At 46.2% G+C, this 15,632-nt stretch overlaps 1 protein-coding gene across 1 annotated transcript in view; it reads left to right on the top strand.

Annotated features, from left to right (window-relative positions):
• Positions 1–14,279, top strand: part of TRPC5 (transient receptor potential cation channel subfamily C member 5) — a 97,131-nt gene extending 82,852 nt beyond the window's left edge. Inside the window, exons 8-11 of the mRNA XM_042040027.1 lie at positions 3,511–3,717; positions 3,870–3,911; positions 5,565–5,654; positions 6,345–14,279. Coding sequence (XP_041895961.1) covers positions 3,511–3,717; positions 3,870–3,911; positions 5,565–5,654; positions 6,345–7,079 — 1,074 coding nt within the window. The 3' untranslated portion in view covers positions 7,080–14,279. The remainder of the gene's footprint in view (positions 1–3,510; positions 3,718–3,869; positions 3,912–5,564; positions 5,655–6,344) is intronic.
• Positions 14,280–15,632: the final 1,353 nt, after the last annotated feature.

The raw sequence follows: 15,632 nt of genomic DNA, 5'->3' as shown, positions 1-15,632 counted from the left end.
TCAGGGAGCTGTAGCTTTGTGTGGGGATTTTACTGCTTACGGCACTAAGGAGAGCTCTAACCAAGAAAATGGTGGTTTCCTGGCACACAAAGACATTGTCAGTAAAAGTGAAGTGGCTCTTTGCTATATATTTCCAACACAAAACTGCTGCCAGGAGCTCTCATCTGATTTGCTCAGGTTCGCAAAACATCAAGGTGAATAATTGAGACAGGCTGAGTTTGTAAACCCTGGGGGATTTGCAGCAGCAGAACAGACAAGGGAAGAAAAGATACTTCGAGCTTTGTACAGAGGGTCTGCTCTGTCTTTTAAGAGAGGTTACGGTGCATTTGTTGACTGAGACAGCACAAGAAGAAATACAGGTGGGGTGAAGCCAGCATCCCCCAGCCTCACCCACAGACACACTTAAACCAACAGGGATTTGTTCAGACCAGCCTCAAAACTTCCCAAGGGAAAAGTCCTGCTGAGCTTCACAGCACTCAGCCCCTAGGAAAGCCCTTGTAGTCACAGAATCCGGGATGGTTTGGGTTGAGATCACCCTGCCATGGGCAGGGACACCTTCCATGAGACCAGGTTGCTCCAAGCCCTGTCCAGCCTGGCCTGGGACACTTCTAGGGATGAAGTGTCCCATCCAGCTATTTTAAAATGAAAGAACAAAAAGTAAAAAAAAACACCCCACTTTGTGCAGAAAAGCTTTTTTAGCCCTTTCCCTCCTTTCCCGGAAACAAATTTGCAATCCCCAAGGTAGAGGATTGCCTTACCTTCCTCTTCAAACAGCGTCCGACAGCCGCTGCCAAACTGCGTCTGCCCAGGACCGGCCCTTTCAGAATGTGCTGAAGGAAACTGCTGCCAAGTCACAGCTCCTGATCCCACCACTGACACCTTGCCTTTGATGGACCTTTGTAGAGGGGAAGGGTGGATTTATCACAGAATATCACAGAATATGCCGAGTTGGAAGGCAGCACATTCACACCTACTCCTGGGCTGACAAAGAATTTAAAAGATACGTCTCTATCCAAAATAAACCTTTGCACTCGGTTCCTGTCCTGCCCGGAGCTCCCCAGCTGCCCCAGGCAGTGCTGCCAGGTATCTGGAGGTCCTGCTCAGCCCCAGCAGGGCTGTGTAATTCAACCCTGGGCTCATGCAGCTCTTTCCCTAGGAAATGCTGTAGGTGCTCAAACCAGCAACATGCAGCTGCCCCTGGGCTTTTCCTGGTAGTGAGCAGGGGAGGTTTAGCTTGGATATCAGGAAAAATTCCTTCTCCCAAAGAATCGTCAAGCACTAGCATAGGCTGCCCAGGGCAGTGGTGGGGTTTCCATCCCTGGAGGGATTTAAAAGGTGTGTGGATGTGGCACTTGGGGACAGGGGTTAGTGGTAGCCCTGGGGAATGGTTGGACTTGATGATCTTAGAGGGCTTTTCCATGATAACTGGAAAATAATGTAATATCTAATGCTATATCCAAGTGAAGCACAGAAAGTGCAGCTCAGGCCCCTTCTCTGGGGATAGATTTGCTCTCCCCCCTCTCTGGTCCCTCTGGGCTCACCTGGCCTGCAGTGCCCATCTTTCCTCTTTTTTCAGCTCAAGCTGCCCACACCTGGAAAGGTCCAGGTGGAAAGATGGGCATGAGGGAGCTTTTAGGTGCAGGGAGCAGCCAGCCCTGCTTCTGGAAGGGGCTGGGGCAGCTCTACCTGTGACTGGGAGCAGTTGATAGGCAGGAGTTGTCCTGTGGGCTGGCGGGTAGGGACAAAAGAACTAAAAATGAGCAGGAGTTGGTCTTCTTCATTTTTTTTTTTTTATGGTGGCAGTTATTCCTTATGCTACAAACTGCATTTTTTACTACCTAGAACTTCACTTCCAGCAGCACCAACCTGTGATACTTCACAGCAATGCTGCAGTTATGGGGTCTGATGGTGTGGGAGGAAAAAGGGCCGTGTCAGGCTGCACCTCTGAGTCTACCTATGGCTTGCTGTGGTAAATTGGCAGGGGACAATCATGTTCTCAGCTGGTTCAGACCATCTGCAGAGATTAATGTGCTCCTGGGCCGCTGAGACAGTCGTTCTAAATCGAAGGCTGCACATAATTTGAATACCTTACCAAAATGGAGTTCAGCTGCACCTCACTGTCAAAATGTGAGCATATTTTACCCGTGTCAGGGCGCTGGAGCATGGCCAGAGAGCCAGTGTAGTAATTTTTTGGGCATGATGTTCAGCCATATTTTATTAAACTCCCTGTCCTACACTTCAGTGCCTGCCTGCGAGAGCTGCAGCCCAGCAGCCCGTGCTCAATAAGCTGCTTGTTCCAACCTCGCTGAAATCTCCTTGGGAAATTAAAGTCCTGCGTTGTCCTTTTCTCCCACCTTGCGTTGTTCCTTAGCCTGAATCATCGTGGCTTTGGTTTAATCTCGTGTCAGACACCGTTCAGGCAAATGCTGAGCAGCTGAAATGTCACAGCCATCAGCTTAGCACTGTCCTCTGCAGTGGTAACAGCACACAAATCCCCCATTTCGGTTCAGTGTACTGGTGTAAGCTGTGTTCAGCGCAAATTGTTTCCCTCCCTTTTCTGCCTAATGTCAGAATTTCTGCAGAACACACAAAACAGGGGCGTTTTTTCAACTTTAAAACTAGCACAAAGCAGCACAAGATCTGTTTTGGATCTCTGGCTGCAGGGAGCTGCCTCTGCCCTGATGTTGGAGGGAATATGCTCTTTGTTACTGGGTTGGCTCCATGGACTAAATTGCAGAGAGTGCTCCTCAAATCCAGCTGTTTTGAAGTCTGTAAGGTCAGGCTCTTCCATAACTCAGCAGTCCTTTCCTGGGGACTGTACAGACCCTCTGTCTATCTGTGCAGCTCTAAAACGATGGTGTTAACTTCCCACCTCCACTTTGTTGGGTTGAAAAACACTAGGGCACAGCAAGCCATCCCCGTGATAATATAAATGCAAAAAAAACCCCACCAACCTAAGAGTAAAATGTCTCTTGGCTTCTGTAAGGATAATGCAGAGGCAAGATGTAAAATACGGCACACATAAAATGTGTCATTTCCTTATAAGAGCAGAATTAATGGAGGCCATAAAAAACAAATCAAAAACCACTATGGAAGACCTTTTTCCCAGGGAAGAATATGAGAATTCATTGGGTTTAGACATGAGGAACAGTGGTTTGAGATAATAAAAGTGCTAGCAAAAAGCAAAATAAGAAATGTGTTTTCTTGCTTCTTGCATTGGTGAACTAATAAGCAGAACCTCTTAAGGACAAAGCTGGCCTCTAGCACATGGAATTCTCCTTGCTGGGTCTTGCTCTCTCATTTCTCAGTGGCTGGTATTTTTTTACTCCAACTGCATTTCACACCAATTTTTTTAAGCCCACCCCCAGCAAGGGAGATGTAAGGAGTGATACTGCTCTGCCTGTGGCTGGAGAAATCCCTCCTTGCTCACTCCTCACCTCCTCAGCCGTGGGCACTGGCTCCAGGAACACCTGCCTGCAGCTCTTGATGGTCTCTGCCTTTCTCTCACAGGACCATGCAGATATCGAGTGGAAGTTCGCACGGACAAAGCTCTGGATGAGTTACTTCGATGAAGGTGCCACTCTGCCCCCTCCTTTTAACATTGTGCCCAGCCCCAAGTCGGTGTGGTACCTTTGCAAGTGGATCCACAACCAGCTGTGCCCAGGTGATGACTCTGACAATGAACAGAAGAGGCACGAAAACCTCAAAACATTCACAGTAAGGAGCTCACGGCTTTGTGCTTCATTTCTGGAGGGTGTTGGGCTGTGAGGGATCAGCAGAGGGTTGCTGGATCATAACTTGCTCAGAGCCATCAGGAGCTCTAAAGACAGGGCCAGACAGGTGACACCCCTATGCCTTTCTCTTTCCAGGAACGACACGCTGACAACCTGATTCAGAATCAACATTACCAGGTAAACTCTTGGGCACATAAAGCTTTTACCTGCTCTTTCTTTCTCCTCCTCATTTTCTAATACTTCAATTCTTGCTTGCTTCCAGAATATATTTTGATAAGTGTAGCTCCTCTAAGAGGATTTTGCTTATCGTGGATTAAAGCATTTCCTCATTGGAGGTGGATGGTTCAGTAAATCTGTCCTTGCCTTTCAGCCCCTCTGGAATAGTGGAAAACTTGCAGGTATCAGTGTGGCTGTGGAAGTCAAGGTCACATCCCCATTGGCATCACGCTGTCAGGCCATCCTGATTAAAACTATTTCTGCAGCATTTTTGCACTCTTGAATTGTTCCTCTCTTGCTCTTTTGTGTAAAGTATCCCTGACTCAGACTGTGGTTGGGATGTTCTTTTGTTTGGGATGGCTCAGGAAAGGAGGAATGATTCCTTTGCTGAATCTTGCTGGTTTTGTTTATCCTCAGCTTGCCTGTCATCAAATACTCATTAAACTCAACCTACAAAAGGATGAAACTTTATTAAAAACACCAGCTTCAGCCCTTGAATTCAGTGGGATGTATTATGCCAGCATGCTGGAAGGAAAAAAATTCTCCAGAATGTTAGGTGGTACGTTAGGCTCCACTGCCAAAAGCCATTAGTAATTTGTCTTCTTGAAGACATCTCCTGCTTTCTGAAGAGCACTTTTATCTGAAGTTGGTGGTTAACATAATTAGTCACCTTTGACAACTGACATACGGTGCTTTCTGACTTCACAGCACAGCTTACGGCTGCGACATTGGGATCTCTTAAAAACCTCCCAGCAGAGCCTTGGTGCAGACACCATCTTCAGCTTGGTGGTGCTCAGACTTGTTTATGAAGGGGGAGAAATGCAGGGCAGGTCTGGAGTAGTCTCTTCCCTGCACACAACATGCACAAACAGCCTTGGTGTGTTTTGGCTGGCACAGATAAATGGACAAGCTCAAAGCACCAGCTTGCTTCTGTAAAGCCGTCAGGGAGGGACATGAGCAGAGCAAAACGGAGCTTATCCAACCAAAACCATGGAGTGTAGCAAACAGGTAACACAGAAGAGTGAGAGTCCTTGGAGAAGTCACTGAGGTGTGATTTGACCCTTCCAGTGCTGCCCACAGATGGTGCAGCCATCCTGAAAAGAGTTTTTGCCCTTAGGGAACATGGTTTGAGGTGAATGTCCATTGTCCCATGGGGTCCTGGCTGTTCTTCACATTATTTATTGCTAACACAACCTCCTTGGCTTTCAAATACTTGATAAACCACCTTCAAATGCCAAATTCAGCCCATCAGGATACACAGTGTGCACACATGAGATTGGTAATAGTAAAAACTTTCAGCAGCTGAGTTAAAGAGCACATCTAAGAACTGCTTGGAGAGACCACTCCAAGAATTTTTTCTCAACACATACAAACTCCAGTACAAAATACCTGCTTTGCCTTTAGTTAAAAACTGAGCATCCATAAGATGGAAGCTGTTTCACCCCTTCCCAAGGTTTGCTCTGCTTAAAAGGAAGCATTTTGTTTCTAGTGGTGAGTGATTTTTAGCCAGCAGAGTCAGGACAGCTGCTGTTGGCAAGAGCTCAGGGAAACACAGCAAGAACAGAGTTTGGGCTGAGCTAGCAATTGAATCACTTGGATTGTTTCCTATTCCAGGAAGTGATAAGAAATCTTGTGAAAAGATACGTTGCAGCAATGATAAGAACTTCCAAGACCAACGAAGGTTTAACTGAAGAAAACTTCAAGGTAATTTATTATTCCTCAACAATAATTTGTTTTATTAATTCAAACAGCCACTTGCAGAGTTTGCACTAACTTGTTACGGTGATTTGTGATGTGTGGAAATGGGATTATGAGTGGAGCTGGGAATATATCTGATGGGCCAGCGGGGTTTTTGGGCAGAGAGAGTTATGATTGAGTGTCTTCTATATGATCACCTCCCAGATTTTAATATACAATGTGCTATGCAGACAAAAGCATTGGAAAAGGGTAGGAATGAAGTATGGGATTTGAATCAACATCACATTCCCAATCCTAATGCAGACAGAGCCAAAGAATAGGTTGGGGTTGATGGATATTAAGAACACTGACCAGCAAAGTTAAATTTGGGCCTATCAGCTAGACAGGATTCCTGCCAAATTGCAGCAGTTTTCCCTCCTCTATAACTCTTTTATCTGACTTTTTTGGAGGGGCAGAGGGTGGGCAGAGATCAACAGGGCCAGTCCCCAGCCTTTGGAGACAAAAAACCTTGTGAGGTCCCCAGTTCTCAGCACTACCAACACATCATTTTTGTGTGTTCCTGGACTTGGATGTGATGTTCTTGTGTGATTTGGTATCAGCCACTGGCACAACTGAACCGCCCTCCCGAGGGAATGTGGTCATTCCTTCATGTCAGATAAGGCTGCTGGGAGTAACTCCTGTCTCCTCTTGCCCCAGGAATTAAAACAGGACATCTCGAGTTTTCGCTATGAAGTTCTTGACCTCTTAGGGAACAGAAAGCCCCAGAGGAGGAGTTACTCTACCAGCAGCACAGAGGTGTCCCAAAAGGATGAAACAAACGAGGACGGTGCTGGAGAAAAATCCAGAGCCAAGAGCGTGTCTTTCAATGTAGCCAACAAAAAAAAGGACTTCAACGTATCTGCTCTGATTAAAACCATGTCTGGGATCAACATGGTGGAAGAGAAGCCAAAAAGCAATGGCATCAGCAAGCGCTCCTTTGTCCGGAACGGGAACAGAGTTCAGAGACTCTCCAGCTCCAAGAAGGAGTCCTTCAAGAGACTGGGCCTGCTCTTCTCCAAGATGAACGGCCACGTCCCTGAGCCCAGCTCAGAGCCCATGTACACCATTTCAGACGGCATCATTCAGCCACACTACATGTGGAAAGACATTAAATATTCTCCGATGGACAGAGAGAGGGAAGAGAATTGTTCCAAAAGTGAAATTAACCTCAATGAGGTGGCCTACAGTGGGAACACGAGACTTACGGGACAGAGCAAGGAGTGCCCTGTGGTTTGTACCAGCTCCCTTCACTGTGCTTCCAGTATTTGTTCCTCTAACTCCAAACTTATAGACTCGTCAGAGGATGTGTTTGATTCATGGGGAGAGGCCTGTGACTTGTTTATAAACCAGTGGAAAGATGGGCAGGAGGATCATGTCACCACCCGGCTCTAAGCAAAGCTCTCTTAACTCTCACTGGAAAACTCAGCCAAGTATTGGTAATTGTTTGCTCTCATCTGTTTCCTTTCTGTCCACAGGTGAAAAAAAAGTGTAAACCTACTTATGTTATAGCCTATTTTATAGCCATCTGCACCTTCTTTAATTTACTTTTTTTACACTCACTAATACTAAACTAAAGGTTTCACCGTTTATAAGGTCACCATACACCACAGGAATCCCTTTGGATGCAGTCTTAGTCTACAAACCCCACAGACTTCAGGCATGCAGGTGGCTGAGGAAAGGATTTCTCCAGTGCTCCCATCATCATCCCACCCCAGCTGGGTTTCAGTGCTGCTGTCCAACACCATTGGCTCTGCATCCTGCTCAGTTTTGCTCAACAACACAACCAGCTGGTGAGCAGGAGGCTGAGAATCACGCTGAAAATATTTTTTAAAAGGGTTTCAACCTACAACTGGGTTTTTTTGTTTCCTTTAAGCAATATGACTTCTGATTCTTTTGATGTGCTTGTTTTTTCAGGCCACTATATTAATATTGTGAATTGTTACTGAATATGAGACCCCTTTGATCATGCACCTGGAACATGTTTTTGTTGCTAACATATTTGCTTATTTACCTAATCTCCCTTTTGGGGAGCAGAAGGACCTTCCAATTAGGCTGACAGTGGGAGCCAGCACCTGGCCTTGCCTCCAACTTCTGTGTAGATGAACTGAAAAGAAAGCAACCCAAACCAACCCTGGCTGCTTGAAATACAAACCTCAAGAGTAGTTTCTAATGGGCTGAACCAAACCCCAGCTCTAAGCCTTGCCCTTATTTTGCAATTCCTAATCTTACTTCCAGTGCTGCATTCACTTTTTGCTGCCTCTCTGATGGGTGTCGGGCTTCAGGGGGAAAACCATCTCCTGAGGGAGAGCATCTTCCCTGGGCCCTTGAGCTGCAGGTCTGAAAGGCAGCCTAGGCAAGAGCAGCTCCAGCTCTGCAGGTCCTTCTCTGAGGTGCAACAAAAAGGAATGTGGCAGGACGTGGTATCTTTTATTATCTTTTATTTCCCCAGCTGTGGGAGTGTCTGGACAGAGCTTGGCACCGTCACTGCTGTTGTCCCAGGGAGCATCAGAGAGGGGGAGAAGACAACCCCATCAAGGGCAAGGTGGTCGAATTCTTAACAGGGGTTTCAGGGGGGTTTATTTTTATTTTAATTTTTTAACAGTGGGATACTTGAACTTTCTTCTGCAGTGTTGCTAAGGAACACAGATGATTGGCACTCAGCACCACCTCGGAGCTGTTCTTGGTCAGCTGCTTCCTTGGAGGAAGCAAGTCCTGCCCAGGAACTGGGGAATGGCTTCATTCCTGCCCTCGTGCAGGGCTCTGCTCCCAGGAGGGGTTATTGAGCTGCAGCATTTCCCCAGGGTGGCTGCCAGCCATCACCTCACCTGGGAACGAGCTTGTGAATTGCCTCTGGAGAAACATAATGCTGGAAAATCTACACCTGCCACTGGAGTGGGTCAGATTTCACCAGCAAGGGGCATGAGCAGCTCTGCTGGCAGCAGGGAGGGTCAGGAGCAGAAGGATAAGAGATGCTGGGGCACCTGCAGCTGGACACTGCCCAAGTTTTAAACCTGGCTCCCTCCTCTCGTGAAGGAAACTCTCCTTGTGGGGTTTTTCCTTTGGGCACTTGTGCAGCTTCACCCAGAAAGCCCAGTGGAGCACAGAGAGAAATGTGAGTGATGCAGCAGCTCCTGGGGCAGAGCTGAGGTGCCAACACCCTGGACTCATGGAAGAGTTCAGTGCAGACCTCAGGGTGGAGACTGTGGCTCCAGGCCAGCCCTGTTTGAGATAAATCAGCAGCGAGGAGCAGAGACTCAAAAACGTTTCTGTATTCCTTGCTTATAATGACACCAGCCTTGTTACCAGCAGGCAGTGTAAAACCCCAAATATTTAAGCCTCTGGATGTGTTAGTTAAGGCAGAGTGAAAGGCATTTTTGTATCAACAGATTTCAGGCTTTCACACTAATTGCAGGGTTAGAGTTGTCTTTGAAAACTGCATTTCCTCTTCGTTCATGGAAGGCTGAGCAAACTGACATTGGTGGTACACAAGGAGACTTGCAAAACCCGAGGGTGGGGAGCAGCTTGCTGATCATTCCATGAGGAAATCCAGCACCCCTGGCTGAAGGGGCAGATCCATTGATAGGGGAGAGCCACAGTCTGAACACCCCAAGGCAGTGCTCACAATAAAAGCCCCACAGGTCAATAAACCAAACTGAGCACGTTTCTGCAAAGATAAACGTTAGCAGGAGCTGCTACAGGGGGGCGAACTCGAATCCTTTGATGCCTCACCTAACCCACACTGCAGTCTATGAACTCTACTTGACGTGGGGCCAGCAAATCTTTGTGGTATTTCCTGGGTAAGGAGTAAGAATGAAAACAATTCAAGTACAGTTATGCAGATTACATCAGCTGGGCTTGAAAGCGGGCCAGAAACAGGGTTTATAATCCTTGGACAGCGGAAAGGCTCTTAAGTGTTCCATGAGAACAAGCACACAGCCGCTGGTGACGCTCACATGGTGTAATTCGAATGCATTACCAGGTACAGACAACACAAAGAAATGGAATTAACTCTGCAGTGCTGCCCCCAAAAATGTAAAAATCCCTTCCCTGTGTGAGTCACGTTCCCCTGCTGTGCCCCGAAAGGGCAGGGGTGGGAGCTGCCACATCGCAGTGGCACGAGGGGTAACAGATCTGCAAACCCCCAGTGCTGTGCTAAAGGGGGAGATGCTTCACGTGGCTCCTTGGCTGGGGCTCCCCTGGGCTTTGTTTCATGACTGAGATCCTTCCTTGCTCCCAGCTACGAGTGAGTCTGAGCTGACTTTGGAATGCAACACAAATATTTGATTTGGCTGCGATTAATACACGTGTCCAGGAGTTTGCAAAACTCAAATTGGTCCCCCAAAAGGCAAAATTCTCTTTGATTGCATCTATGCATCCCTGTTGATAGCAATAGACTTTGGAGCAGCTGTGAATTATTATTATGCTAAAACAGGAGCTTCAGGGGAGTGAAATTGAAGTAGCTTCTGAAAAATACATTTGATTTAAAAAAAAACCCAAAAAAACCAGGTTTTGCTTAATTCACTTGCAGTCACAGTATTTGGGACTTCGCCAGTATTTTTCTGCTTTCAATTGCTCAAAAAGAAAACATGTTTTAGTGAAAGTTATTCTTTCCCTCAGAGAAATGAGTGAATGAGCCCTGTGCTGTCTCTGCAAGGGCCAGGGTAGGAGCTGATGGGACACTGAGTTTCTCCTGTGAGGAGTTAAACTTTTCCTTGGCTCAGCTGGTTCACACCTGGCCTTTATTCTGTGGGCTTCAAGAAGGATCCCTGGACATAATGCAAGGAGTTTGGAGTTAGGAGTAACTGAGATCTCAACCACTTACCCTTTCTTAGGTTTCTTGCTCTTGAAGTTGCATGTTTTTCTCGCCTCCCATCCCAGTGTCATTTTCACATGGCTTTTTAAAGCAGCACACCTGCAAATGGTCATGGAATGGTTTGGGTTGGAAGGGACCTTAAAGTTCTTGTTCCAACCCCCCTGCCATGGGTAGGGACACCTTCCACTAGGCCAGGCTGCTCCAAAGCCCTGTCCTTGGACACTTCCAGGGATGGGGCATCATCACCAATTTAAAAGGTAACAAGTGACACCCAGGGTTAAGCATTTAATAGAGCTGGGAGGTGTTTGTACTCAGGTCAGAGATTACATAAATTGCTTCAGAAACAAGAAATTAACTGAACTATCTGTGCAGGTTATTTGGAAAACTGCATTTGTACATCGCTCACTCACTGGTAAATATGTAAATACTCCTGTGTTTGTACCTGTGTCCCCTCAGAGGAAGCATGGGCAGCGTCAGAGCCAGGAGGGAGCTCAGCTCCACTCCCCGCTCTGCCTCTGCCTCCCCTGTGACCTTGGGCAAGTCACTCAGCCTCTCGAATGCCTCAGTTTCCCCATCTGTAAAATAGGGATAATAATACTTACCTACCTCGCAGGGGGGGTTAGTTCATTATTTATAAGCACTTTCAAATTTAAAGGCGCTATATACAGTCAGTAGTTAGTATTGGTAGCAGTAGTATGTACTTTTATTTTCTTACAACTAATTCAGGTTAGGATGTAACTGTATGTCTGTTATGATAATTTTCCATGTAGGAAACTCGCATGGTTTCCCCATGAAGGGAATTTAGGGGACTTCTGCAGTAGACAGAGAGCAGGAGCAGCATACCCTGGAAGCCTAAATTCTGACACCTTTACTTTTGTGATTTATGCCTCACCCTTAATGTCACCTTCCTGTATTTGTGTTCCATCCCTTTCCTGACAGTCCATGTAACATGATTTTTAGCAGAAACAGCCACTGTAAATATCAAGAATATTTAAATAAATATATTAATGTATGAACATAAACCCTTACCTTTAAAAGAGGTTAAAATTGGTTGGTACAACAGCATTTTAAGCATGGGGGGGCTCCACAGGCAGCTCAGCACTGGTGCACAGCGGGATACCGGGGTAGGGCTATAGGAAAATGTCACATTATCACCTCTGTAATAATCAGTTTTCACCCCATCACTGGCAAGGACAACTCACCTGGGTGTCACAGGAGGGCAAAGGGAGGCTGGGACTGGAGCAGGGTGGCCCTGCTGCCTGTTCTGCCCCAGGAGAGGCGAAGGCAGCTCCCGGACACTCAGCCCAGGCAGCAGAGTGTGGCTGCTGGAGGAGCCTGGACAGCCGGAAACTGCATCCCTGACAGGGGCTCCTCACCCTGATTTCTCTGTACAATGTTCTTTAGTGCTCTCTCTGGATAAAGGTCTTTGGTTTGAGCAAGAGGAGCTCTGAGATGGGACTGGCAGGGTAAGGGCACTCTGAGCTCCCTGCCAGGAACAGGAGCACTTGCAGGTCCCTGCACTGGGGACCTGGATGTTACTGACAGGGCAAGCAGGGATATCTGGACAGTCAGCAACAGTGTGAGCAAGGATCTGAATTACCTCTGGGTTTTCTAGCAGCTGGAAACCACACAAGCACCCACTGCTCTCACACCATTACGTGTTTGTCTCGCTGCCCCTCCCAGATTCACTTTGATGTTGCTACTTTCCTTTTCAGAAGGCCAAAATCCCAAAGAAAAGCATATTTCAGTTAACCAGGAGGAGGTTCAGCGTTGATTTAACTCCTGGCTGAGTTCCTCTTTAACCTGTGAACTCATCCTGCAGTGTCCAATCCTGTCCCACAGACACAGAAAGCTCTGTGCAGCCTCAGAGGCTGATTCCCAAAGGAACAGGAACCCCCTCCCACCTCTGCTGCAATTCCACACACAGAACAGCAAAAAATCAGCAAAAACATCTGAACCACCAGGGCTGCCTACAGTTAATGAAAGTTGTCACTTCACTGAGAACTCCTGGAGCTGTTTTTGGGATGGATGCACTGCAGGAACCTCTTCCTCTCAAGAGGGACTTCCAGGCCCTCCGGCACAGCAGCCCCAGCTGAGGGAGGGGACAGGGCTGGTCACACCTTCCCAGGTGGGCTAGAAGCATCAGGCATTCTAATTAATAGCATGGTAAAATTAATTGGAATCAGTGAGCCTGTGGTGGATAATAAATCCACTCACTGGAGAGGCATCTAAAATAAACTGTCCCCCAGCAGAATCTGCAGTTTTTCAGTGAATGCATGACTTGAAAGAGCTAGAAAGTCACTCCCTTACTGGATTTTTTGGGAGGAGATAAAGACTACTTTGGGCATTTATAATTTGATTAAATTTCATTTTCACACTTCTTTCCCCATTTTGGGCCCTTTTTACAGAAGAGTAATTTCTATAGTATTCATATGACTACCTCCACCCAGACCCACTACTGCTCTGGAGGCAATTCCTGACCACGCACCATTGTTTTAAAAAGAAAACATGTTTCATCTAAAGAAGTATACTTAAAAAGCAAAAGCATTTGATCCTTATCCTCCAAACCTTTGATAGCATTTTGTGCTTCAGGGAAACACTTCCACCGGCTCTGGTTTTTTTAAGGTGTGCAAAGCAAAACAAAAACCCCAGCCATAACAAAAATAGAGCTCAAACCACCCCCAGCTTTAGCTCTAGTTCATTCCTTACATGCAGAATCATGGCTTGGGCAGGAAGAGACCTCTGGAGATCCAGTCCAACCCTCTGCCAAGGGGGGAGGCTCGTGACAGACCCTTCTCCATCAACACCCACCCACTACAGACACCAGTGCAGCCTGTCCCCCCTGGCTACCCCATCCCTGCTCAGCATGGCCTATTTTGGGGATGTTTTCTCTTTTCCCCTCCCACTGCAAGAATTTCCACATCAGCAGCACCTCCTGAGGCAGCAGAGATGCTGTGCTCAGGGCTCAGATGTGCCCTGTGCAGGAGCTGACAGAACACTGTGATACCTTTAGCCAACAGAGTGAGAGGCCTTTTGACTATAAATAGTTGTTTTTCAGCAAGGGGGCACTTTTGGGTCTATTTTTCTGGGTATTGTACAGTTATTTAAAAACTACTGAGGGTGTTTATAAGGCAGGTCTGGGGGCTACAGGGCTAAGGATTTTGAGAAGCAAAAGACAGTAGTAGATGCTTAAGTACTCTATTTTCTATATGGGAGCCCTGGAGACCCAGGCTGACTCTGCAAACAGTTTTTTTAGCAATCAAGTTTTATTGTCAGATTAAATCTTCATTAATAAAAAAAAAAAGCAACCACAGAAACAGCCTTCACAGCCGAGAGTATTTTAAAATGCCCTTTTATTTCATGGAATAAAAAAGGTGAGGCTTCACCCCCCCCCCCCCCCCCAATTCTTTATTTTAGTTTTGCTCAAAAACTCAAAGGCCTTTTCCAGGCAAAAAAGCTTTTAGATGTTGTAAGAATTTTGTGTATGCAAAGACAGAATCGGGACCTCAGAATCTGCCAGTTGAGTGGTAATAGCCTCCCCTGGAGAAAAGGGGGAGAAAAGGGCAAGAGCAAAAAGCAAAAACAGATGCTTAGTTTTATGTACTTTTCTACTTGCATCTCTTCCGTCCGTAGCGCAGACTCCATGTCAGACCCTCGTATAACCTGTACAAAATGAAACAATGTACATAACAAATAAAATTATTTATTTTATGTGTATTTTTAGCTTAACTGTAAACTGAAAAAAAAAAATAAAAAGCATTTAATTTTTTTCCCAAAAATGTAAGCCTCTTGAAAAATCAAGGTGTTTCTACCTTTTCAGATGTAACATTTCCAGCTGCCTATTGATAATAAACATTTATGAACAGCAACAGATCTGACATTTCAGAGTTTTTAACAAACGAGTGCAGCACAGACTTCTCAAGGGCTGTCAGTGGTCAGAGGAGCACTTAAGGGCTCTGATTCTACAGAGAATTTATTGGTATTTTAATAACAAAAGACATCGCACAGTCCTGCTTACCTCCAGTGAAGCTGGTCACCCAAATTTGAGCAAGAGCTGCACAACACCTGGCTGGGGGAAAAAAAACCCCAAACAACCCCAAAAATATTCATTATATCTTGGCTACAACAGAAAATAGCAACGCACTAGAAGTGTTGGCAAATAAAATTCACCACATGAATGCAATTACTCCTGTACAGGAAAGTCTAAGTAAGCGTAATTTCCTTTTAATTTGCTCCCCAAAGATATCCTCAGACCAGCACAACTGCATTGGCCACACAATTAGCAATATAGCTAATAGTGTAAGGGAGTCATTAAGCAACAACTTATAACTGTATTAACATAATTTGCTCATGGAAAGCTGTCCTCCAGCAAATCTCATTAAACTCCTGGAGATACATTTCAAAAGGCTTCCATCTCTGACCAGAGGCTTTTGGTCAAGCTTCCAGTAAAACAAGAGTTTCCATGAGTTAAACCATGGCAATATCCCTTTCCTTGGAATGCAGAAGATTCCTGCACAAGGGAGGCAATGTGGACACACAAATTGACACTGACCCTGGCAAAAGCTGTGCAAAATCCAGGACCTCAGGGATCCCCTGTTGCAGAAACTTAAATATTCACATAAAAACAAAAGGCTGCGCTATTTTTCTTTTCAGTAGACAAGGTCTTTTTGCAGCTGGGTGTGCACATTCCCACTCACATCAGAAAGCTAAAAGTTCAGAGTTCAGGCACAGTGAATCCCCAGTTGTGCTTCTTATTCCAGAAACAGGGACTGAATTTCACCTGACAGGGATTTCCACCCCCTCCATGTCCCTGCAAAGCCAGGGAGTGACTCAGCACTGGAGCAGATTGCCCAGAGAGGGTGTGGAGTGTCCCTCACTGGAGATATTCCAGAAGCACCCGGACACAGTCCTGTGCCCTGTGCTCTGGGATGACCCTGCCTAAGCAGGGAGGTGGCACCAGAGCCCTCCCAAGCTGACCCATTCTGTGGAGAAGCTTTGCAGTAGATTTTATTTCCTTTTAGTTGCACTTCCTGAAAAGTTACACAAATCACACATTCACATAATCACTACAAGTGTAAAAATAAGCATTTTTTGCTTTCAGCTATGACAAATATTAACAAAGTACTGGTTTA

This window comes from Corvus kubaryi, unplaced genomic scaffold (assembly GCF_017639235.1).
Source record: "Corvus kubaryi isolate FWS band 111438036 unplaced genomic scaffold, C.kubaryi_AGA036_p1.0 37395, whole genome shotgun sequence".
Taxonomy (NCBI): Eukaryota; Metazoa; Chordata; class Aves; order Passeriformes; family Corvidae; genus Corvus; species Corvus kubaryi.
This window is presented reverse-complemented; position numbering and strand designations above follow the sequence as displayed.